Source organism: Nannobrachium achirus (genome assembly GCF_963921795.1).
Source record: "Nannobrachium achirus genome assembly, chromosome: 12".
Taxonomy (NCBI): Eukaryota; Metazoa; Chordata; class Actinopteri; order Myctophiformes; family Myctophidae; genus Nannobrachium; species Nannobrachium achirus.
The window spans coordinates 22,413,514-22,440,797 of NC_137832.1; the positions used below are offsets into that span (position 1 = coordinate 22,413,514).

General features: G+C 43.9%; 1 protein-coding gene across 1 annotated transcript in view; it reads left to right on the forward strand.

The window, feature by feature from the left end:
• rimbp2b (RIMS binding protein 2b) overlaps positions 1-27,284 on the forward strand; it is a gene marked incomplete at both ends in the record, with an annotated part of 127,062 nt that overhangs the window by 36,176 nt on the left and 63,602 nt on the right. The window contains 2 exon segments of the mRNA XM_080737949.1: positions 7,561-7,644; positions 22,376-22,465. Of these exon segments, the coding sequence (XP_080594075.1) occupies positions 7,561-7,644; positions 22,376-22,465 (174 nt within the window).

The following is a 27,284-nucleotide window of genomic DNA, read 5'->3' on the forward strand; positions in this document are numbered from 1 at the left end:
AAAAAAATCAACCTCACATTATTTCAATCACATTTGCACACTGCCGCCCGTTTCGTATTTATTTTCGGACCAGGCTTGACTTTTTTTTCCTGATTTTCGCAGCTGTCGCCACTGCCTTGCTCTCTCTCTCTCTTTCCTCTCTCTCTTTCCTCTCTCTCTCCCTGGCCTCCGGATTTCGGATTTCCAAAATGCAAGGAAAAAAACGCAGCGCAGTGTGCAACCAGCTTAAAATACTGCCAAAAGGGATAAACAACAACAGTCAATAGAAAATTCAAATTACAAATGACAACGATAACAAAATGTTATGGCTACAATGACATGCCCAAAGCAGGGAGGCCAGAGTTACAGTTCGTCGTTGTCGGGTGAAAATCTTGTACGTCCAAAACCGTTCGTTTTGCATTTATCATTTTAAAAATGATTTAAACGAGTGAAAACAGCCGATCTGCAAGCACACAACGCCTCGCGGCTTGTAGATCTGCTGTTTTCACTACTTTTGTGCGACGGCCTTGTATGATGAAGCAGGGCTTTACTTTGCGAAAGAACGTACACATTTGAAACTTGGAGATACGAGGTTTCCACCCGACGACGACGAGTTGTTAAATTGGGGTTTAAGCAGACTCCTGGCTGCCAGCACGACAGTCTGGAAGGCAGACAGTACGTCGTTGTTGGGTGGAAACCTTGTATGTCCAAAACCGTTCATTTTTATCATTTAAAAAAATGAACTAAACTAGCGAAAACAGCCGATCTACAAGCACACAACGCCTCGCACCGCGAGGCGTTGTGTGCTTGTAGATCTGCTGTTTTCAATACTTTTGTGCAACGGCCTTGTCTGATGAAGCAAGGCTTCGCGTAAAAACGTACAAATTTGAAACTTAGAGATACGAGGTTTCTGCCCGACAGTGACGAATAATTCCCACCTACTGTAAAGCATGTGGGCTGACATGGAAGGAATATGGATCGCTATTGGATGTGTATTTGCATTAGTGCCATTGAGGCACAAATGCAAGAATCGCAGCTTACAGCGGTTCAGACTCCCTCATCTGTCTTCATTTAATGTGTAGTAAACGCCTCTTCACTTTATCCCTGAGCTCATTACTCACAATGGCAGCCATTTGAATCTTTTATCACAGGTTTTTTTTTTTAATTGAACATTGGCAAATGTGTTCCAAACAAATGGGCCTAGTAAGCAGCCCGAGAGCGTGGTGCGTGTGTGTGCGCGTGTGCTTGCGTGCAAAGGAGAGAGAGAGGTATGCCAAGCTATGAAGGAAATATTCACAGCTTGGCACCATGTCAGGCCGTCTGGTTCTGAAAACTGTACACGTTACGTAGTGGTCTGCAGGGTGAAGCTGCAGTTTGACAGATTGTCCTCAGTAGCTTTAGATGGAGTCTGTGGTGCCAACTGGAGTGTTTTTTGCAGGTATTTCAGTCCGAGTGTATCAAAAAGCAACTGGGTTAAGGCAGCGGAAGCTTGAGCAGAGGTGACGAAAGTCGAGGGGACGGTGCATAGAGTTATAATAAGTATAGAGAGGACACCAGATATCCCCGCCCGTCCACTTACATTGAGTTGCTCACCCAGCGCATGAAGCGTACTTCCGCGTTTGGAAACGTGACGTAGTGGGGCTTCTGTGACGCATTTTGCGTCATAGTTTGTGTTCATGGACGCAAGATACAAGGAGAGTTAGATCTGCTGTTTTCACTACTTTTGTGCGACAGCCTTGTATGATGAAGCAGGGCTTTACATTGCGAAAGAACGTACAAATTTGCGAAAGAACATACAAATTTGAAACTTAGAGATACGAGGTTTCCACCCGACAATGACAATATGTAACTCCAGTGCTGCCTCTGGGCGACTGATTTTCCCCCGTGGGATCATAAAGATATCTCTCTATCAAGCTCTAGACCTGAAGATTAGGGTATTTGAAGGTTATAGCTGTGTGACTTGCTTCCCACTCAGAAAATAAGCAAAGATGAAAGAGGGGAGTGAAAAGTGGCGTGTCACTGTCAGTAGAGGCCGAGTCATTTCGGGCCGTTGCAGGTGTGTGTGTGTGTGTGTGTGTGTGTGTGTGTGTGTGTGTGTGTGTGTGTGTGTGTGTGTGTGTGTGTGTGTGTGTGTGTGTGTGTGTGTGTGTGTGCGTGTAAGGAAGAAAGACTGACAAGATTCAAAGAAGGGGAGGAGGATAGGACAGTAATGCAGTGTGTTTGACATTCGAAGGAGAATTGCTGGAAAGAGTGTCATTTGAGTAGTGTGTGTGTTTTCTGTGTCGGTGTCCCATCACGTGGGTGCCTCGCTCCTTTGGGAGACCAGTGGCAGCTCCCATGAGTCTAGTATTTCTCATGGGAGAAATGAACATGAGCACAGATTATGACCGATTCCTTTGGCCCATATTTACAGAAGTACATTTACAGAATATGGGACCAGTTTTTCTCCAGCCACATACAGTATCTTCTGAACATTCTGACGCAAAAATAATACTTTTTCAGAGAAAAGTAAATAGTCGATAGTAAACAATCTACACTTTAGGCATTTAGCATTTGCTCTTATTTAGAACGACGTGCGATATTGAAATAAGCAGAGTAAGCATGAGCTCTATTCAATAAATATCTATTCAGTAATAGTCATTGTCGAGAGCAATGTAGTGCCTCGGAGAAGCTAGGATGCCAGTTATCAGGATATACTGTGAACTAGCGTCAAGATACAAGGAGAGTTAAGTGCAAAGTTAACTTTGTTCGAGACCTGTCTCTGTCACAGCAACAGATCTGGCAACACAGCTCACGTTTTCAGAAGGTCACACCGCCCACGTAGACCACTGGAAGTGTGTACAATATTATACCAGCTTGGAATGACTCATCTTCTCTTTTGAGTATCTTTGGTGTGAGTCAGTCAGTTTGTCATCTTTTAGAACTTGCTAGCTTAATTAGTCATCTATCAACATAACCTATCCTATTTGATTTATTTAATGTTGGCTATGCTACGAATAGGCAGTATAATATAATAATATAAAAGAAGTAGATAAGTCCAATAAAAGTTGTAGCATATTGATGATACAATGAAATACATGAAGGTAAGCAACATGTATCTCTCTCTCACTAAGCATGATCATGGCCTTGTGGACCTGCTGTAAAGGGATCAAATCCGCAATGATACCTAATGTCACCATGTCTGACACAAAGGTCAGGGATGGGCAGTGGTGGACACAAAGTACATGTATTTGCTAAATAAGTACATTTTTGAGTATATGTTACTTTACTTGAGTATTTTGTAAGCGTATTACTTTTACATTTCAAAGAAAGATATTGTAAAACAAGTATATCAAATATATTGTAATCTAAAGGAAATTGTAGTTTTTAGTACAAATATGACTGAGCAACATTCACTTTTAGTAGAGTATCTATACTTTGACTCAAGTACTTGGGTTGGGTACTTTTTCGAGTGCTAGTATACTAATGGGTGACATTTTCTCTTCCACCATCCGCTCTCTCCCTGTGCTTTGACTTAATTCCTCACTGTCTTATTAAATAGAACTAACACTCCAAGGTCAAAAGGGGAACAAAGAGATGTAGCAGCGCCAAAATGGCTGCTATTTGACTGGATCCCAGGATCAAAAATCTAGCTGAGCTCTAACCCAGGGGTCTTCAACAGGGGGTCCGGGACCCCTAGGGGGTCCTCAGAGTTACTACAGGGGGTCCTCCAAATCTTTGTGTGATAGAAACTTTTTTTCTCCTTTTTTTATATTAAAGTTGTACTATGTAACTTTTTTTATAAAACAAATCTTAAAATTCTCCTAACTATTAAATCACAAAAGTTTTAGAAGATCCGCGCCGTGAATTTCAGCCTGTAAAGCCTTCTCTATATATGTAAACTGTGATCCTTGCCGGGGACCGGATCTCGCGCCAAAATTGCGTCATCACACTACCGGCCAATCACAGCGAGGGTTATACAACTGCCGGCCAATCACAGCGCATCTTGAAGTGGGGTCGCTATGGCTGCCATATTTGTTGTCACCCGTTTGTACCATCCCGTCTCTAGGTAATTTCGCCTACCAGGCAGGGTGAAGGAGTCCGTATCTCTGGAATTACTGAACGCACAGGAACAAGGGACCCCTCTAAAGATAGATCTCAGCGAGGTGGATGCAGACGCGGGGGTCTGAAGGTACGAAAAACGGCCGAAAGACGCGGACGCGACCGCGGTTTGCTATAGGGCTAATGACCACTAGTTGGGCATCTTACACAGTATAGCTTTAACCACTTGAATCCTAGTGTCCATATTCTTGAGAACTTTAGCCAAAAATAGCAGATCTACAAGCTTGTGAGCTTGTAGATCGGCTATTTTTGGCAATGAGCTTTGGTGTAGAGGGGGAAAAGAGCAGACTAAGTACAGAGTGAAAGTAGGGTTTTTCGATTAATCGATTTTTAATCGAAATCCGGGTTTTTTCCTTTGGACGATTAAAAAAAAAAGGAAATCGTAAAATCGATTTTCACTTTAATTAGGGAAATTCTTACTCATTGGAGCCTTGCACGCGCAAAAAGTACACAGCCCGGTCCTCCTAAAGCAGGACGACAAGGTCCGACACCAAATTAATACTACTTTCTCTCTGATGTGTCATTTCTTTGATGCGCGTTTAGCGCACGTCAGACGGAGCAGAGCTCACCACCGCACTGCGCTCACTCGCGATGGTTCAGGCAGCAAACAGAACAAAACGCTGCTGAGCTGGTAAACTTACTTCTTGTTGTAGTTTGAAAGAAGCTTATTAATTCTGTGTTACCCACCTATTGTAGTCTACTCCTATACTGTCCCTGTCACTGTGTTAATTTTGCGTCGGGAAGCGAAGCGCTTCGCCTCCGTTTACAATCAATCAACATCTCCGTGCATGAGTGGTGCAGGGGCGGCCTTAGCTATTTTTTTACCCGTTTCACCAGCCTCCAAGAGCTGGCTTGTTTTGGCTGTTTTGTCACTCACTATTGATAATGAAACACTAAGGACGCTAAGTTAACTTCTGTATGTGATTGTTGCGCAACTAAATACCCTTATTGTTTTATTGCATTTTGCTATTTGGCTATATAAAAAAAATCTAAAAATGAAACAATAATGAAAAAAAAATCATTTCCTTGCATTTTTTAAATGAAAACAAAATAGTTGAAACAATGTATTATTCTTTTAACAAAAAATCGAAATCGAAATCGAAAATCGAGATTTCAGAGAAAATAATCGAGATTTTATTTTTTGGCCATATCGAACAACCCTAAAAGAAAGGTCAAGTTTATTAAGTATTGACGGTTCAAGTGGTTACAAATTGACATGAATCCAAAATACACTGATGATCGTGCTGTCAAACGATGAAACTATATGGAATCTGGGGGTCCCTGCTTCATCTCTTTCTCAGCTAAGGGGTCCTTGGCCTGAAAACGTTGCTCTGAGCACCAGAAGTGCACTATGAAGTGCATATTCATCTGTACATCATGCATTGTGTCTCCATGGACTCCATGGTGGCTTCTCCCGTGCTTATTTTAGCCCTATCATGGGATGTGGTTCCATGCCATCAGGGAGTGTGTGTGCAGGGGCGTCACAAGGGGTAGGAAAGTGGGACCGATGTCACTAGGGCCCAAGGTGGAGGGGCCCTAGTAACTTTAGCTATTGAAAAATAACAGATATACAAGCTCACAGCGCGGCACCGAGTGCCGCGCTGCGAGCTTGTAGATCTGCTATTTTTGAAAAGTCGTGAAAATGTGTGCAAATCTTTGAATATATGTATTTATTTAAGCGAACATTTGTAACTCAAATTTTGCTTCTGGGGTGTCCCCTGGAACTAAATATTTTGAGATGGGGGTCCGTGGCTAAATACATATAATTTTGGGGGTCCTTCACATGAACAAGTTTGAGCATCACTGACATGGAAACATATAGGTTTCTTGCACACATTTTCACAATTTTTCAAAAATAGCAGATCTACAAGCTCGCAGCGCGGCACTCGGTGCCGCGCTGTGAGCTTGTATATCTGCTGTTTTTCAATAGTTAACATTCATAGGGGGGCCCACAGTGAATCCTTGTACCCAGGGCCCAGGATTTGGTGTGACGCCCCTGAGTGTGTGTGTCTGTAGAACACATTGACACAGATAAAAATCCCTTTTAATTCTACTCACTAATCTTAGAAGATCCCAGTTGCACTTTGGCACTCTTTTGTCTCACTGGTAAGGATCAGGATTATTACACTCAACATATAAACTGAGACTAAATCTAAAACTCTGGGGGAAAAGATTATATTTTAGCTGAAAATAAAATTAAAACCAAAATAAACAATGGAGGACAATCATGGACAATATACAGGACATGGAACAGTTAACGTTCAAACTGAAGATAAAAGAACGTTTTAATAAAAGATGGGAAAAATGGTTGATGTATAGATTCAGAAGAGGTGAGCTGCTGATATGAAGGTGACAAGTGTAAAACCCCAATGTTATTTTTTTTTCTGTCTTTGTGTGTGTTTTGTATGTGTTTTTTGTTTTATTATTGTCTTTGTTTATTCTTTAATTTAATGTGCAATCTTTAATAAAGACGTTTTAAAAAAAGAAAAGATTGTACCAAAATGAACAAGGCAAAACTAACTGAAACTTAACAAATTACCAAACCAAAATAGAAATAACCCTAACCCTATTTTTTTAACCTTAAAATGTACTTGATTGAACCTGAATTGTACCTAAATCTATAATTGCCCGATAATAAATACTGTAAGAGGTGGACACATATTTTCTTTGACACCGCTAACATATCTCTCGCAGTTGCAATTATGCTGACGTGAAAATCTGTATGGTATTGCTGTAGAATGGGTGTACACTAAATGCTTTGAAAAAGAGGTGGGAATGCTCTTGAGTGTCCATATACTGTACCCTCTACTGTGCCACTTTCTTTTGGCTGTGCCCTTCACTACACTACCGGGTGGATGAAACTGAAGCGGGATCTCTTGATTGGATTATTGTCGCAGCCCCAGGGTGGTCAGAACAACCTGCCAGCTTTGATGGGCAACATCTCTTTTTGGGCTGCCTGGTCCCAGTCAAACTCTGGATAACAATGACACACTATACAAGTCTCGATCGGATACAGTAATTGCTACAAAATAGAACCAAAGACTCTATTATTTTGGTTGTGTTTGCACAACCCGATATAAGTAAGCCTCTAACTCTTTTGTAATTTTTCAGATAACACAGTATTTGTTTGTTCAATTAAACAGATCAATGGAACGGTAGTCAGCAAAGAAGGCATTCAAAAATGTAATGAATGGTGGGACAGTTTGAAGTCGGACGGTTCTTGAAATACGAGAACTACAGACACACACACGCAGGACAGAGATTTTGCACACTTTAAGAAGAATAGAGATCGCATATGTATGGCAGTTGCCTAAAAACACGCACGTACGCACGCACGCACGCACGCACGCACGCATGCATGCACTCACGCACGCACGCACGCACGCACACACACACCTTAACAGTCTCAAATATTGACATGCCCAAAGCCTTTGAGGTTTCACTGTTCCTGACACACCATTTCTCTCTCTCTCTCCTCAGGAGTCAGAGATCAGCACCAAAAGGAAGGAGTGTGAAACACTTGAGGAGGAGGTGAAGAAAAAGAGTCAGACATGTCAGACTTTGGTAAGTGCTCCAAAAATACAACGCCACACCCTACAATCCCCGGCCCCTGGCTGAAAGTCTGAGCCTTTCATATTGATTTGTCCCTAATAGCCCTGCCTGGTACAATCAAACACTGTGCTCCCTGGGGACAATAAGCCGCAGTTTACCTGTATATTCTTTAGTGGTGATTCATTAAAATAAAAATGTGTTTGAAAAAATCAGCCTGATGGTGGCACTATATGGGACAGATCCATGTTGATGACATGAGTGTAGACATACTGTGTACCGATTTGCGTGATTTTAGGGCAATATCAGTTGGGGCAGTGTCCAAAAATGTGTTTGAAAAAATGGGACTGATGGTGGCGCTATATGGGACAGATTCATGTTGACGGCTCTCTTGGCCCCGCCGAGGCGACCACTTTTGCATCCATTCTGGAGCACCAGGAGTCGGTGGTCCCCGGGAATTCCCCGTGAACAGCCCCGTTAGGGTGGTCATTTGGTAATTTTTGCACTTTTTGGTGGTGGCGGTGGAGCTCCGGGGGTCCCTGGAGGTTGTGGAGGTTGTGGATTGGCAGGCAAGGAGTGTGTGTGCCAGGTTTGGCATGGATTGGGGCAACGGTGGCGGAGTTATGAGTTGGGGAAAAGTGTGACGTGACTGACAGACTGACAGACTGACTGACTGATTGACAGACTGACTGACAGACAGCCGGTGGAGGTTTTATTGCGACCTGACGGTCGCAATAACTCTACTCATACCAGAAATATGTGTATTGCAAATCATCTTGATTCTGGGCCTTTCTTAAAACATAACATAACATAAACGTAAACATATGTACGACGAAAATAGTTGATCTAAAGTACCAGCTTGTTGTGAGCTTGTTTGTTTCCGGCAAACAGATTTGGTGTAGAGGGAAAAAAGGAACGGGGCCCATGCATAGATAGATGCACGGGGACCCTGTTCAATGAAGTATAAGGTTTAAGTGGCTAGATGACAATTGCTCTAAGACGATTTTATGATTTCTACATCCCTGAATGTTGTAATAATGTGTGTTGTTGTACATCACTGGCAAAACAGGAATATGAATAATATTGTATACAGGGTGCTATAGGTGGTTTCTGCAGGCTGTGCATAGTGGTCACAGTGCTTTTGCATAACACTGTGTAACAATTCATGTGCCTACAGCCATGTTGCGTGTATACATACACAGTATAGCATTTGTTCATGCTGTGCATGTAATTGTCGCCTTCTGAAGAAGGTTTTACACAAGTCCACTGCTTCCATATGTCTCTCTATTCTGAAAGGACATTTGCTGAGAAAGTACCAGAAATGTCACTCTGCCTTCTGGGCTCGCCTGGACTCCAGAATAAAAGGCCAACTAGGGAAAGAAGAGGAAGCGGATACAATACATGAATATTCTAGTGACAATATCTGCATTTGGTCCTTACTGTTGGTTGCATGTTTGCAAGATTCAAATCGCACGCATGCACACACACACACACACACACACACACACACACACACGCACACGCACACGCACACACACACACACACACACACACACACACACACACACACGCACACGCACACACACACACGCACACACACACTCCCTTCTCGAAAGGACCTTTATGAAGTGGGCCTTGACTACCATGACATTTTAATATGTGGTTCATTAAAAACAATGGCTGTATCAGCTGCATACATGTTCTGTATGTCAGAAGACATTTGCCTATTATTGTTCTTGGCTAATGCTTTCAGATTGTTGCACTAATTCAGCCCTGTACAAATGAGTTAGTTACAGTAAAATTGTACCCTGAAATACTATCACATTTTCTCTATGTTCCTGTGCCACTGCCTGCTGCCCTGGTATAAAATATTGCAGTTTAGGGCCGGGGTGACCCAGTGACCCACCAATAGCTGAATGATTGGGGCGCAAATATTTAGGTCACAAACTCAAGCGGGCCGTACCTTTTGCTGTTTTTCATTTCCAAATGTGTATTCTTTATTATTATTGCAGTTCGGTCAGGCCATAAATGTAACCATAGTTATTAGATGTCGTTTTTTATTCATAGCATTGACCATAAATATTGGTTAGTCAGTTGTTGGAGCGGTTGGCACAGCTCAAAAATGCCTTAATAACTGAGTAAATGTTGGCATCATTGTGTGGGTTAATAGTGAATTTCTTTCATACTGTAAATCTTCCTTTTGTTCAGGGAATATTTTCCCCTGGACCGTTCAAATCAAGCTGCACTTTAAAATTATTCAAAGCACAACAATAAAGTTCTATGCGCTAATCTCGAGCAAGTTTCAATCTCTGTACTCTCTGCAAGTATATTTCCATACCATACAGAAATTAATAGAATCCAATGGCTTCCTTCCTTGAATATCTAAACCATAATATGTTTTGGAAAATGTTCTGCCGTATGGTCAAGTATACTGTGTGAGTCATAGTCAGCTAAACATGCCAGACACACACAGGCAGGGGTGTCGCACCAAATTCTGGGCCCTGGGTACAAGGATTCACCGCGGGCCCCCCATGAATGTTCTTCATAGGTGGAGGGGGTTTAACCCATTTAGACTGCATGGGAACGCATTATTACGCATTATTTTGTGCTTTCACTATTGAAAAATAGCAAATATACAAGCTCACAGCGCTGCACCAAGTGCCACAGACCCCCATCTCAACATATTTAGTTCCAGGGACCCCTTCTCAGAAGCAAAATTTGGGTTACAAAATGTTCGCTTAAAAATACATATATTCAAAGATTTGCACGCATTTTCAAGACTTTTCAAAAATAGCAGATCTACAAGCTCGCAGCTTGTATATCTGCCATTTTTCAATAGCTAAAGCATAAAATAATTAAGGCCCCCTCCACCTTGGGCCCTATAGTAACTCTGTCCCACTTTTCCCCCCCTTGTGACACCCCCGGTTGAACATCAGTACCATGAGCTGTAAGTAACACAGCTAATGCTAAATCCTGTGGTCCTGGAGGCATTCCCTACCACAGCCACGGGAAGCACAGCATGCACAATGACTAATCACTCCATATTATACTGAGATACACACGCACACGCACGCACACAGGCACACGCACACACGCACACACACACACACACACACAGCCACTGAAATTAGCTCTTTTCATGTGATGCTGCTATTACAGCATGTGACTATCCAGCTTCATTATAAGGAGTGACTGAGAATCGCTATGGTGGTGGTTGTGCGGGAGGAAGGAAGCCCTATTTGAGAGGTTTTCCTGGTTTGGCAGAGGTTCCTGCTTCTTACAGAACAAGAAGGCAACATTTCGTTTTTTTTTAGATCACCTCCAACACAATATAGGCTAGTTGTCTGGAATAATATTTTTACACGTTCACATATCGTCGTTGTCGGGTGAAAACCTTGTATGTCCAAAACCGTTTGTTTTGTATTCATCATTTTTTAAATTATTCAAACTGGTGAAAACAGCCGATCTACAAGCACACAACGCCTCGCTGGTGCGAGGCGTTGTGTGCTTGTAGATCGGCTGTTTTCACTACTTTTGTGCAGACGGCCTTGTCTGATGATATGATATGCTCTGTGTGTGTGTGTGTGTGTGTGTGTGTGTGTGTGTGTGTGTGTGTGTGTGTGTGTGTGTGTGTGTGTGTGTGTGCGTGTGCGTGCGCGTGTGCGCGCGCGCATGCCCGTGTGCCCGTATGGTGGGTCCATAAGTGTGTTACAATAAATGGCATTGCGTGCATATAGTATTTGAATTCCATATCCCCTGTGCCCTACAGGCCTCTCCTCCTTAGACGCGTGGTCTTTGTGGCTGCGTGCCCCAGATAAACACTCCATTAACACTATGGCATCCTCTCACGTGCGCAGCCCCTGAGCAGCACTTCTTCCCTAGCTCTCCTTCCCTTGTCAGGTTCCTCAGTCCACGGCAACGAACCCAAAGGACAAACTGTCCCCGAAATGGAACGCAGCAAAGGCAGGCCGGCCGGCCTCCGTGGCACCACGGCGGTGTTGCCTTGTGTGTTGTCTAGGGATGGGACGATATGAAAATGTCATATCGCGATTATTGTGACCAATGAAATCGCGATTTACGATATTATCGCGATAATCAAATTCCATGATCCTGGGTTAGGAACACATTTGCCAAAAAATAGCAGATCTACAAGCTCACAAACGATTCGCTTTGCGACGCATTGTGAGCTTGTAGATCGGCTATTTTTTGGCAAAGAGATTTGGTAGAGAGTGGGAAAAAAAGTATGTATATTAGAAGTATGTTTCACCAATAGAGGGTTTAAATGGTACCGGATATGCAGTTCGGCAAATCAAAGGTGAATTGATCCCGGTGCATGACGGAGGACGATTTCACGATAAATTAAATCTCCGCGCTACTATTTTCGGTGCTTGACACCACACTGAACTAAGCATAATCAAGTCAATACTTGGAGGTGTGGGTTAACGGCATGGATTTCTACACATGCATTCATGGTTCTGGAGAGGGCACTTTTTTACAGACGGATAAAAGGGCAGGGGCTCAAGCCCCCTTTGATGTCTATGTGTGCACGTGCCTGCTCTGTACAGTATGTGTCCCGCTCGCTTTCTGTCCTCCCATCCGTCCTTGTCCATATCTTATCCCTCTCAAGCTTTCTTCTAGAGATGGGATTTATGGGTCTTTGAAGTGAGCCGGATCTCTGGGATCCGTTCCTTTCAAAGAGCTGTTCAAAAAACGGGCTCATTCTAGTTACTAGTTACTTTGTAGATTTTGATTATAATTAAAAATTCACTTCAACCCTATACATTTCAGCCATATATATAGGCTACATTTCTGCCATTTGAAAATAGCCGATCTACAAGCTCACAATGCGTCGCAAATGCGACGCATTGTGAGCTTGTAGATCTGCTATTTTCAAATTATTTTTCTACATTTTCTACTTTGGAAAATCTGTGAAATGGGACATTCTGCATAATGACTATTTTCTACTATTGGTAGGCCTATTTTAAGTGCATTTTGATACAGATACTTTTGTACTTTTACTCACGTAGCCTAGATTTTAATTCCAAACTTCTACTTGTGGCAGAGTATTTCTACAGTACAGTATTGATACTTTTACATAAGTAAAGAATGTTTGTACTTTTTCCACAACTGTCTGTTCATTAGAAAGGAACGGCTCCCTACTGCGAACCGGATCCCATCGTTCATTTCAAAGAGCCGTTCAAAATCCCACCTATACTTTCTTCCCCCTCGTGTCTCTGCCTTGCCTTTGTCTCTGTTTTGTTGTCTGTCTCCTTCTGTCCGGGTGAAAACTCCCTGACTAGAGTGTGTACACGGCTAGATGAAGTAAGCATAATATGCAAACCTCTCGCTGCGGTGCGTAGGGTGATGATGCATTTACACCAAAAGCCTATAGGATTGCACACTGACATTCAGTATCAGCTGTACAAATTACCACTGCCACTAATGCCACTAATGCTGTCGTCTCTGCAATGATCCTGGAGCATAGCTGTGACAGTAACACACTCGCACATCTGTGTGTGTGTGTGTGTGTGTGTGTGTGTGTGTATGTGTGTGTGTGTGTGTGTGTGTGTGTGTGTGTGTGTGTGTGTGTGTGTGTGTGTGTGTGTGTGTGTGTGTGTGTGTGTGTGTGTGTGTGTGTGTGCGCGCGCGCGCGCGTTTGTTTGTGTGTGTGTGTGTGTGTGTGTGTGAGAGAGAGAGAGAGAGAGACGCTGACAGTAAACACCGACACAGCCATCTGTCGCTTCCACGTTCCTAGGCATAGCGCACGTGCACGCACGCACGCACGCACACACACACACACACACACACACACACACACACACACACACACACACACAGGCTTATGTATGTGTACTGTGTACCAGTACACATACCAGTACACATACATGTGTGCAGATTGCAGTCATCCAACCAAACATAGTAAGGAGTGATTGGCTTTCGAATATTCATGTACTGTGTAGGGCATTCATGAATAGTGATTTTTAGTATTCTAATTATTCGACCTCAAAGTATAATTTTAGCACTCATCTTTTATATTCTTTAATTACAATCTAAAATATGAACCCTTGTAAAAAACTAAAGTTGTCCTTTAAGTAAGCAAGAGGCGAACATTGTGAAAATAGCAGGCAGCGCGAAGCGTTGTGAGCATGTAGATATGCTATTTTCACAATATTTATCTGTGGAACCGAGTCACATTAAATGTAATACCTACAATTCCAAGAGTGTGTGTATCAGTGTATCAAATTATCTCGCGGCACCCCTGGACTGCCGTCACAGCACCCCAGGGTGCCCCGTCACCCACTTTGGAAAAACCTTGCTCTAATTAGACCCAGCACTGGCTCAGTAGGTCAAGTCTGACCATGTTTGGTCAGAAACCACATCCGCCTATACACTGATATAGCCTGATACTTCAGTCCGCACATCACCACCCCCTGTTGGTGGGTGGTGTGTACTGATAGGCCTTCAAACAGAGGGAGAATCTAAGGCAGGGGTCTTCAACGTTTTCAGGCCAAGGACCCCTTAGCTGAGAGAGACATGAAGCAGGGACCCCCTCTACATACTGTATAAATGTGTGATAGAGATTTTCATTGTTTTCATAGATTCATAAACTTGTTTGATCAGTCTGTTAGATTCGTGTTAATGTGTTTTTTCCCCTGATTTTTGACCACTTAAATAACCGTTATACTAAACTTGTCATTTCACTTTGTACTTTTTTTACCACTAAACTGAACCTATTTGCTGAAAATAGCCGATCTACAAGCTCTGAAGCTCTTTGAGCTTGTAGATCTGCTATTTTTGAGCGGTGGTCACACCGTCTCCTATACGTGGCCGTGTGTGTGGGTATGTGTCCGTCCGTCCGTGTCTGTCTGTATGTAGCCTGCAGTACCTTTTCTGACCACACATGTTAAGGGAGGGGTGCTGTTGTTCAGGCCAGGCCAGGCACACTCACACTCACACACAAACGTGTGCGCGCGCACACACACACACAGGGGCGGAGCGTCCGGTTAAGCTGGGTAAGCGGCCACATATAGGCCCGCGAACCACGGGGCCCGGCCGTCAGACGATCAGATCACAAGGATCTTTAGTTTAGCCTATTAGGATTTGGACGCACTTTGCGTCCTCCGCCTCTAGGTGGGGCAGGCGGGCCTTTTAAACACTTACATCATCATCAATCACTTGTCAACACAAGCCAGCTAGCCTTCAGCAAGTTGTTTACGCATGGGTGGCTTAATCATGAGCGGAAATGCATATAAACTGTGCCGAGCGGTGATTTTCAAAATTGAAAAGGGTTAAAAACTACTTGAGAAGCACTTACTGGACTGACTGGCCATGCTGTCAATAGAAAGTGAACGAGACAAAGAAACTGGACATACAAAAATACAAGTGGATGATTTTGCAGAGCAGAGCGTGGAGCCACTTCATAGTGGTGAGTAGACCTATTTAAGCATACTTTGAAGGCTATAGAGCTCATGGGCTGCTGTCCCTGTGCCAATGTTTCCTAAGCATTTCACCATATTTTATTAATACTGTGAGTGTTGCTCATTGGTGGTGCTGTTGATGCTGTTTTGATTGATTGGTTTCCAAGTTGCTTTCTGTGATGGTGGGTGCTACTGCTATTGTGTATGTTTAGGACTTTAGGCTATGTGTCTGGATCTGTAACTGTTTTGGGTTGCTGTATTGTATAGGCTATAGCCCCCCCGCGTCGGCGTCAGGGGGGGGGGGGGGGGTGCGAGGCGGCGAGGCCCGGTCATTGTGGCTCGCATACGGGCCCGGTGTTCACTTGTTCCGCCAGTGCACACACACACACACACACACACACACACGCAGCCTCCACCGCTCAGTTCACACAAGTGTGATTTTTGGCTAAAGTCCTCCGCAGAATTGGGATGCGAGGGTTCAAGTTGTTCATTTTAAAATAATTATCACACAAAGATTACGCAGGCCCGCCTGTAGTAACTCTGAGGACCGCCTATAGGGGTCCCGGACCCCCCGTTGAAGACCCCTGATCTACGGTATTCTATACTGTGGGAGTAATTAAACGAGCAACGTACACTGCATTATTCAGGAAGCTAACCCCCGACTCCTCAGAATTAATGGAATACATTTTAATGACTTCCTCCATTGATGAAACATCAAGGGCTTTATTTTCCCTTTCAGAAATCATTACGTTTTGACTCACGCGCTACCCTTTTGTTGTTTTCGTCATTGGTGCTGTCATATTAGCGTTCCTTTCTTCTTCTTTTTTTTTCAAGACACAGTGATTTCACTTGGCAGCGCAAATCGATTGTAGAATAAGTCTACCCATTATGTTGATGTTGTAATCAGGGGCGTCACAAGGGGGGGGGGGGGAGTGGGACTGAGTTATAGGGCCCAAAGCCTTTATTATTTTATGCTTCAACTATTGAAAAATAGCAGATATGCAAGCTCACAAAGCTGCGAGCTTGTAGATCTGCTATTTTTGAAAAGTCGTGAAAATGTGTGCAAATCTTTTAATACATGTATTTTTTTTACAACATTGTAACTCAAATTTTGCTTCTGTGGGGTCCCTGGAACTAAATATTTTGAGATGGGGGTCCGTGGCCAAAAACATATAATTTTGCGGGTCCTTCACATGAAAAAGTTTGAGCACTACTGACATAGAAACACAGGTTTTTCAAAAAACCTTAGAAGGATTTGAAATATTCAAAGACTTGCACAAATATTCAAGATAAAGAAAATTGCATATCTACAAGCTTGTGTGCCGCGCTGTGAGCTTGTATATCTGCTGTTTTTCAATAGTTAAAGCACAAAATAATGCGTAATAATGCGTTCCCAGTCTTGCATTCATGAAGAACATTCATGGGGGGCCCGCAGTGAATCCTTGTACCCAGGTCCCAGAATTTGGTGTGACGCCCCTGGTTGTAATGCTGTTAGAATGTTTTTTGAAGCGGAGGTTGTCAGAGAAGATGAACATCCATGTCATGCTGAGCAGTGCTCTAGAAATGCCAGTGAATATAGGCCACAGGGAGCCATACAGTAGAGTAGTATTCTGTCATTGATCCCAGTTCCCTCTCTAATTTCTTCAAAAGGTGCAGAGCAGAATACGTTGAGACAGCATGTAATCCTATGAGCTCATATGAGTTACACACAGGGACGTGCTGGGCCCCTGATTCAGCCCGGGAAAAAGAGTTGGAGAGGCAAGCCAGTGGGCCAATTACATGAGTTATATTGCGTCGTTGTCGGGTGGAAACCTTGTTATGTCCAAAACCGTTTGTTTAGTATTTATCATTTAAAAAATGATTTAAACTGGTGAAAACAGCCGATCTATAAGCACACAACGCCTCGCGGTGCGAGGCGTTGTGTGCTTGTAGATATGCTGTTTTCACTACTTTTGTGCAACGGCCTTGTATGATGAAGCAGGGCTTTCCTTTGCGACATTTTTTTTACAAATTTGAAACTTGGAGATACGAGATTTCTGCCCGACAGTGACGATTTACTTTGTTGGCCGCCCAGCCCCAAAAATGGAACGAAGGCCGACATTTTATTTGTATTTTTTCCCTAATGGCCGGACTGGACCGGCCGGGAATGAACCGGCCGTTCGGGAGTTGTCCCGCTTTTCCCAATGGCCAGCACGTCCCTGGTTACACACACCAGACAGTATCTCGATGTAGAATCTAACATTCTTTGTTCAGTCAAGCCATAACCACATCCAATCTGGTCCCTGTTTCTGGCATGTCATTATCCTGTCCTACTGTATATTAAAGTTGTCTAATGTGAGGACCGGCCGGCCAGAGGGCAGACGGGCGGACCACGTCCATTTAGCAAGGACTAAACAGGTTATCCATAGCCACACTATGCCCATATACATAAGCATACTGTACAGCAGATGGGCCCGACTCACTTCAAACTCACATCAGCAAGGACCCAAAGTGTGGTGCCTGCAGTCAAGTCGTTCGGATATGCCGTTCAGTATTCCAAAACCGATTCACAGTATATGGAATATGCGCGTATACCGCATGGGCATATCATCAGGGATCTCCATATATGGGCAAAAAAGGGATATGGAATGACGGATACTGAGATCTCCATATGTGGACGTTAACATATACAGAGATCTCCATATGGGGACACAGAATGTGCAGACCAGTCGAGTGCTCCGTTATTTTATTTGGGTAGTCATTTATGAAGTGCCCAGGTAGTATGCTTTTTGATACAAGTTTGTCCTTGTTGAGCACCGAAGAGTCCTTCTACCGACTGTTGTCTGAAGTGCGCAGACATCTCCTTACTTGGGTACAACAGGTACTCTGACATATGGCTACCGACACTATACTCAGACATTCAGTTGGATCTGCAGTGCAGCGTAGGAGTGATCAGCGTAGCAGCCTGAACCTCTAGTCTAGTAGTAGGTGAAGAAAAAAATCCAAAAATGAAAATATATAATTATTAAACAACTCATTTAATGCCAGCCTATCACCACTAGAGGGCGCCCAGTGACCAGAGAATAATAGAGATATGCTGGTAATGCATGCCCAAGCCCTGGAGCCATGACTTGCCAGAACACTTTCCTTTGTGCATGTACAGGAAGAGGATGAAGTTAGCTTGAAGTTAGCTATTGGCTACCAAGCATTTTAGATTTAGATTTTCGTCAACTTAGCCATGATTAAACCTTGCACACCTCATGCATGGGAGAAAAAAACAGAGAAAATGAGCTCTAAAGATCCTGGATTGCATTGGAGTGGATGGTAAATATCAGCAAATATCGGCAAATATCGTCCTCTGTAAACAGAGGACAAAAAAAAAAAAATTTTGAAAAAGAATTTTTTTTTCAATTTTTTTTTTTTTATTAAAAAGCCAAACTAGTTCGGGATTGGCACTCTGGGATGCGATAATAAAGCCGAACTAGTTCGGGATAGGCACTCAATGTTAAAATGGCAGATCCTGTGAGCTTGTAGCACAACATATGCATCTGAAGGTGATAAGCAGGGATGTGCTGGGCCCCTGATTCAGCCCGGGGGAAAAAAGAGTTGGGGAGGCCCTCATTGCGCGCTATAGAGAGAGATCTCTCTCTATAGTGCTGCTGCTACTCAAAGATTTGTCATTTCAGATCATGACAAGTGACCAGCCAGTGGGCCAATTACTGTACATGAGTTATATTTCGTTGTTGTCAGGTGGAAACCTTGTATGTCCAAAAACCGTTTGTTTTGTATTTATAATTAAAAAAAATGATTTAAACTAGTGAAAACAGCCGATCTACAAGCACACAACACCTCGCGGTGCGAGGCGTTGTGTGCTTGTAGATCAGCTGTTTTCACTACTTTTGTGCGACGGCCTTGTATGATGAAGCAGGGCTTTGCTTTGCGAAAAAATGTACACATTTGAAACTTGGAGATACAAGGTTTCTGCCCGACAGTGACGATTTACTTTGTTGGCCGCCCAGCCCCTAAAATGGAACGAAGGCAGACACTTTATTTTTAATTTTTTTCCTAATGGCCAGCCTGGACCTGGTTCGGGAGTTGTCCCGCTTTTCCCAATGGCCAGCACGTCCCTGGTGATAAGCCAACGCATGACATGTCAAACACGTCAATATACCCATATTGTCTTGCATATTGTGGGCAGCGCCTATTTGCTAGTGTATAGTTCGTTTGACTTGTGCGTGGTTTGTTTGACTGACTACAGATGGCGAGACAATCAACGCAATTACTCAAAGGAGTAAAAGCAAGGGGCTTCAATTCCATGATATGGACGCATGTGTGTTATACACACAGCTGTTCAAACATGGCCAGTGAATTACCTAAAACTAGGGCTTGTGACACAATGGTCGTCAATAACTTGAGTTTTACAACCTCAACCCCCTTAGAGGCCAACTCCCCCATGTGTCCCATGTGGCTCTCAGTCTCCCCTTAACCTCACCCTAGCCTGAGGTCAGGAAGCTCACAGAGTGAAATTTAAGTGATTACAGAGTATTGACATACACTCAGAGTTGGCTCTTACTTTTCAATGAGTGATGGTGTGTTTGAAGAAAACAGTTCCTCTCATTAGGACAACGTGCACACAAATGTAAATAGATTAGGAACATCTTAGACAGACACAGACAGTCGCTATAGGTAAAAAACGTACATGCAAGCCCACACTGTTTCGTAGGAACAGTATTTCTAGTTAACCAATATGATCATGTCTAGATCCTGCACACTGTATTCAGTCATTTGCGAGCGCACACACATACTGTAGGCCTATACACGCACGTTTCATTTACGGATCTGCTCTAGACCCAGACCGGATTAGCGACCTGCAAAACAACTTTATCCCAAGCTAAGATAGCATTCATTTAACTGATGCGGCACGAGGGTACATATTTAAACCACAGTAACTGGAAAATTATGCAAGGGATAACGTCTGGCTCAGCGGTCGTTATCGAGAAATAACACACACACGCTGATATCAGTGATTGTCCAGTCAGAATCAAGCATTCAACCAAGCCGTGTAATAAATAACAATGCATGTACATGATTGGGTTCCTGTAAATAAACGTGTTTCCCCAGTCTACATTTGCCCTCCTGAATGGCTGACCCTCATAAGTAAAACATCAGGAACCAGCTGCAGTACAGCACAGTGCACAGTCAGTAGCCATTAAGGGACACTGTACTTACTGTAAATATATCATGCATGAGCAGCGAGCTTTCTTTGCTGTACAACACTGGCCCTGTCGTGTTTTGCTTGGCACTGCTGCTGCAGCTGGAGCGAAAACGCGAGTCGAGGAAAAAAAAGCGAGAGAGCTCTCCAGTTGACACTACAAATTGCATCTGTGGCACGCCTCATGGCTGTTGATTGAATGTAATTAAGTTTTCCTCCTCTGCATTGAGGGAATGTTTTTTTTTTTAAATCTCTCCCTGACTGACACACTTAAGTGGGAAGAAGAAGAGGGGCGAAGGGGACGATGGAGGGTAGTGGGGGCGGTGCCTGGGTGGTCCGCAGGGAGGTGTGGGGGTGGGTGGCATAAAAAATGCAAACATGTTCCCTCAGGGGCGTCCCTGGGTACAAGGATTCACTGCGGGCCCCCCATGAATGTTAACTATTGAAAAATAGCAGATATACAAGCTCACAGCGCGGCACCGAGTGCCGCGCTGCGAGCTTGTATATCTGCTATTTTTGAAAAATCGTGTGCAAGAAACCTATGTCAAGGACCCCCAAGATGATATGTATTTGGCCACGGACCCCGATCTCAAAATATTTAGTTCCAGGGACCCCCAGAAGCAAAATTTTAGTTAGAAATGTTCGCTTAAAAAAATACATATATTCAAAGATTTTCACACATTTTCACAACTTTTCAAAAATAGCAGATCTACAAGCTCGCAGCGCGGCACTCGGTGCCGCGCTGTGAGCTTGTATATCTGCTATTTTTCAACAGATAAAGTTATTAGGGCCCCTCCACCTTGGGCCCCAGTAACTCAGTCCCACTTCCCTACCCCTTGTGACGCCCCTGTGTTCCCTTACATCCTATATATGACAATCACATTTTCACGAGTTCACCGCTTCCACCGCTGTGTGTCGAACACGTTAAGCGTCTTGTCATTGTTGTTATGAATGTGACTATTGTGCCTTTGGTCCTTGGGATGGAACGATATGAGAATTTCATATCAGGAGGATTGTGACAAAATAAATCGCGATTTACGATGTTATCGCGATACTCAAAAGCCATTATCCGGGTGCAGAACATTTGCCAAAAAATAGCAGATCTACATGCTCACAGCGTTGTGAGCGTGTAGATCGGCAGTTTTTTGGCAAATACATTTGATAGAGAGGGGAAAGAAGTCTGTATCAAGCACGTATATTTTAAGTACCTCTAACCAAGTACAGACGGTTTAAGTGGTACCGGATATGCAGCTCGGCAAATAAAAGGCGAATTGAATCCCAGCGCATGACAGAGGACGATTTGCGATAAATTAAATCTCCACGATACGATTATCGCAAGTGTTTTTTTATCACGATAAACGCTTATATCGCTTATCGTCTCATCCCTATTTGGTTCCACAAGTCAGACCCTCCCTTTGCTCTTTTCAGTCATGCTTTCTAGGACAGACGAGAGAGAACAACCTCCCCGGATGAATAATACATGGCTAACATCACTAACAGCACATTAGTTAGAGTAGAGTGCTCCAATCACACCTTGTTCTGAGGGTTTCAAAAACACTGTCTCCCAGGGGCGTCAATTGGGTATGGCAGGGGCATGCAGCTGCCATACCCTGGGTCCAGGGGGGAAAATAAAAGTTACTTTTAAATATAAATCCATGAATGTCTCTGTGCTGGTTACTATGTTGTTAAATTACAGTAAAATAACTACAAATGCAACATTTTACAAAATGGTCACTTTAACAAGGTATTATAATTATATTCTCCACACTTTTATTCTCCCTGTCTTGACAAGATGGTATATTCCCAGGTTCCGCAGGTCAGCTGCACAGGTGCATTATTGATAATTGTGGCACGTTTACTAACATGCCAAGTTTAGCTGCACTTGAACAACCATTCCAGGCTGCCATATCCAGCCCAAGAAACCGTAGAAACTGTCGTGTAAAAAAACTGTCAAAACTCGTTTTTTTTTCAGACATTGTGAAAATAGCAGATCTACATGCTCACAACGCCTCGCAGCGCGAGAACTTGTTATACAAAATGTAATGCCTCTTTTCCAGGAGGACTCCCATCTTTGCCATACCCTAGCTTTTGCTGAACTGACGCCACTGCTGTTTCCCCCCTTCCCTCTTCCGTCTAGGAGAATGAGCTTCACCATGTTCTGCAGGAGAAGAAGCACTTGACTCTCCAGTTGTTCAGCCATAGCCAAAAGGCAGCCGACTATGAGAAGGTAAGAGATGACAGCCGGGTCATGGCTTCATGCTGTACAATGAGCCTCCGAGCCTTTTATCTTCACCCACATCTCGTGGCTTTCACTTGACATATTACTTCCAGGGGTGTCGCACCACATTCTGGGCCCTGGGTACAAGGTGTTCACTGCGGGCCCTCCCATGAATGTTCTTCATCCCATTTAGACTGGGTACGCATTGTTTACGCACTATTTTGTGCTTTAACTATTGAAAAATAGCAGATATATACAAGCTCAAGGCGTGGCACTCGATGCCACGTTGTGAGCTTGTAGATGTGCTATTTTTGAAAAAAAAATAATAATAATAAGATTTGTGCAAGTCTTTGAATATTTTTTTTTGAAAAACCTATATTTCTATGTCAGTGGTGCTCAAACCTTTTCATGTGAAGGATCCCCAAAATGATATTTGGACACGGACCCCCCATCTCAAAATATTTCGTTCCAGGGACCCCCCCCCCCCCCCCCCCCAGAAGCACAATTGACATATATTTAAACATTTAAAAAAATACATACAGTATATTCAAAGATATGCACACATTTTCACGACTTAAAAAAAAAAAGCAGATCTGCAAGGTGAGCTTGTATATCTGCTATTGTTCAATAGCTAAAGTATAAAATAACGAAGGCCCCTCCACCTTGGGCCCTAGTAACTCAGTCCCACTTTTCCCTCCCTTGTGACGCCCCTGATTACTTCCCCAGGTGCTGTATCTAATGGCGCCTCTGCCACATTAATAGATGACCCGCTGTTTGCTTCAGACAGTGACCTTAGGCTGTCACCTCCCCTGTCTTCACATTTCTCCCCGCTATACCGTATTTTAGTCCCACCGTCAGTCAGACATAAAGGTGCCGTAGGTACAACAGTAAGATGCTGCCTGGATGATTGTGGCGCGGATGTTGAGCCGTTTCCACCGGCTAGCCTGTAGCCTCCGATTCTATTAAAGCACCATCACCTTCCTTTTTAGCTCATAGACCTCGAAGACTTTCTCCAATGATAACACAGGGAGGCCAGGGGATGAGACAGGCGAACACAGACAACTCCCGAACGGCCGGTTCATTCCCGGCCGGTCCAGGCCGGCCATTAGGAAAAAATTAAAATTAAACTGTTTGCACAAAAGTAGTGAAAACAGCAGATCTACAAGCACACAACGCCTCGCACCGCGAGGCGTTGTGTGCTTGTAGATCGGCTGTTTTCACTAGTTTAAATCATTTTTAAAATGAAAACAAACGGTTTTGGACATAAGGTTTCCCCCGACAACGACGAAATATAACTCATGTAATTGGCCCACTGGCTTGTCACTTGTCATGATCTGAAATGGCAAATCTTTGAGTAGCAGCAGCGCTATAGAGAGAGATCTCTCTCTATAGTGCGCAATGAGGGCCTCTCCAACTCTTTTTCCCAGGCTGAATCAGGGGCCCAGCACGTCCCTGTACTGAGCACTAGCCGGGCCTCGCTAACAGTGGTGGGAAAAAGTACTCACATATTTTACTAAAGTAAAAGTATCAATACTTCAGTGTAGATAATACTCTGTTCCAAGTAAATGTCCGGAATTCAAAATGTACTTGAGTAAAAGTACAAAAGTATTGGCATCAAAATGTACTTAAAGTACAAAAAGTAAAAGTACAAAATGTTTGAAAATAGCAGGTCTACAAGCTTACATATCTTACATGTCTATTCTTCTCAAATAGCCTAGGTATAAAATAGGCCTAAAGTGGTTGATGTTATGTTTTGTAATATTATCATTTATATCTGCAAAGTAACTAGTAACTAAAGCTTTCCAAAAATAATAATAATAATGATGGGGTAAAAGTAGAATATTCAGTTCAGATCCGACATGCAGTGGAGTAAAAGTGAAAGTATTGGAAATTGGAAATACTCAAGTAAAGTACAAATCATCATCATCCTTCGACTGTCGTCGAGATGCTAGATGCCACGTCTTTCCATCGGGTCCAAAACCGTTTGTTTTGCATTTTTCATTTAAAAAATGATTTAAACTAGTGAAAACAGCCGATCTACATGCACACAACGCCTCGCACAGCGAGGTGTTGTGTGCTTGTAGATCAGCTGTTTTTACTACATTTGAGCGACGGCCTTAATTGTACAATGAAGCAGGGCTTTACTTTGCGAAAGAACATACAAATTTGAAACTTGGTGATACGAGGTTTCCACCCGACAACGACGATATACTATACTGTCGGACAATAACCTCTTATCTCAAATTGATGGTCTACTTTGTCATTTTCTAACACAAAAGTAGCAAAATAGCAGATCTAGATCTGCTATTTTTTTTTTTTTAATTGAAATCTTTTTTGGAATTGGAATCCTGGAAACTTAAATACAAATACATTGGACATAAAAAAAGACAAATTATAGGCCTAACCCATTAACTCTCCTACTGCCAGATCATTTATTTATTTATTGGGTCTGGCGCCATCAAAAAGCGGCTTACCTTTGCGACGTTATAGTAGATAGACAGACAGACATTTATTTATTTTTTTTTATTTTTTTTGGTTGTGCAATAGTGCACTTTGGTCTGCCAGGCAGCAGAGGGCGGCGTCATGCGAGAATGAATGTGAATTTGCCTGTTATGTGTTGAAGAAGAAGAAGACCAGTCACTGGCCCCAGAGCCTTACAGCCAGAGGAAATCAACAAGGAAGTGAATTGTTCTCCGTTGATCTAACGCATAATGGATTTTTTTACACCATCACCGCGGAAAATGTGTTTACAGTAGACGGCCGCGCGACCCCTCATCAGCTTACAGTCATCAGACGAACGAACCGAACGAGCGCCGTATTGGCGGTAAGGTCTTGCGCAATCGGGCGAACGTGAACGTTCAAAGCGTGGGAAGAGTTAAGCTACTATTATAGACTAAGTAATTAAAGCAGGTCATGTTTGCATGTTTGGAAGTGTAACAGCTGAAATCGATAATATATCAGTATTCCAATATTAACCTGCAGGGCGCATTAAGTGAAGGTGGGGGCCGAATGTGGCCCCCGGGCCGCCTGTTGCCCATGTATGCTCTGGACGATTGGGGGAGCCGCCATAGCAGGATATCTGATATTACTTGATCCTTTGAGCGGTAGCAGTGACCAGCAAAGATTGCTCTACGACGTGCTACGGTTGTTGTTATTGGCGGCAGTTCAGGCACTGAGGGCCTTGTAGAGGCCCTCAGTGCCTAACCCTGTACAAATACCTCCAAATTGAAAGTTTACGCCAAGGTACTGGAAAGGAGCGTCCGGCCGATAGTCGAACCTCAGATACAAGAGGAACAATGTGGATTCCGTCCTGGGCGTGGAACAACTGACCAGCTTTTTACTCTGACAGGGATCCTGGAGAGGGCCTGGGAGTATGACTCTCCGGTCTACATGTGTTTTGTAGATTTGGAGAAGGCATATGACCGGGTACCCCGGGAGGTTCTGTGGGAGTTGTTGCGGGAATATGGAGTGAGGGGGTCCTTGTTGAGGGCCATCCAATCTCTGTACGCCCAAAGCGAGAGCTGTGTCCGTGTGCATCCCGGTTCTCCATACATCTGGCCAGCTCGTTGGTACTTTGCGCTCCTACGTCTTTCTTGAGTACACCCAGGTATGTTATTGTGGGACGTCCTCGTGACCGGTGCCTATGTGTTGGTTCCCACAGCACCAGTTTGCTGGCAGGTAGCTCCTGGTGTCTTTGGCAGTGTCCTGCTAGTCTCATTCTTCTGGCAGCAATTTTCTCGCTCACCCTTGGTGTTCCCTCATACAGGCTCTTGTTTGTGATATTCATGGACAGAATCTCGAGGCGAAGTGGTGGTGGAGAAAGTATAAGGCTCGGTAAGCTAGGGGTTGCTTCACTGCTTTTTGCAGATGACGTGGTCCTGATGGCACCATCTGTCCGAGACCTTCAGCTCTCACTGGATCGGTTCGCAGCCGAGTCTACATCGGCTGGAATGAGGATCAGCATCTCTAGATCTGAGGCCATGGTTCTCAGCAGGAAACCGATTGTGCAGTCCAAGTAGGGAATGAGGCTTTACTCCAGGTGAAGGAATCTTGGGGTATTGTTCACGAATGAGAGAAAGGGAAAAACGGAGAAGGAGATCAGCCATAGAATCGGAGCAGCAGGAGCAGTTTTGCAGTCGCTAAATTGCACTGTTCTGAAGAAAAAAGAGTTGAGCCGGAAGGCAAAGCTCTCTGTCTACCGAGCAATCTTCGTTCCTACTCTCACCTATGGTTATGAAGTGTGGGTCCTGACCGAAAGTATAAGGTCGCGGGTGCAAGCGGCCGAAATCGGTTTCCTCAGACGGGTGGCTGGTATCTCCCTTAGAGATAGAGTGAGAAGTTCAGTCACCCGAGAGAGACTTGGAGTAGAACCGCTGCTCCTACACTTGGAAAGGAGTCAGCTTAGGTGGTTCGGGCATCTAGTACGGATGCCCCCCGAGCGCCTTCCCAAGAAGGTCCTCGATGCACGTCCCACTGGGAGGATACCCCGTGGCAGACCAAAGACCAGGTGGAAGGATTACATCTCCAAACTGGCTTGGGAACGCCTCGGTATACTCCCTGAGGGAGTGGAGGAAGTTGCTCGGGATAAGGAAATCTGGAAGTCTCAGTTGGAACTGTTACCCCCGCGACCCGATTCCGGATAAGCGATCGAAGATGGATGGATGGATGGATGGATGTACTTACTGTAAATACAGTACTTAAGCGAATGTACTTACTTAGTTACTTTACACCACTGCTCGCCACGCGGGCGGGAAAGCAATTTCCTGGACGCGGCCGATTGGCAGGTGGCTGCCGCGAGGTGGAAGGAGGGCGGGTTATGCCGGTTATT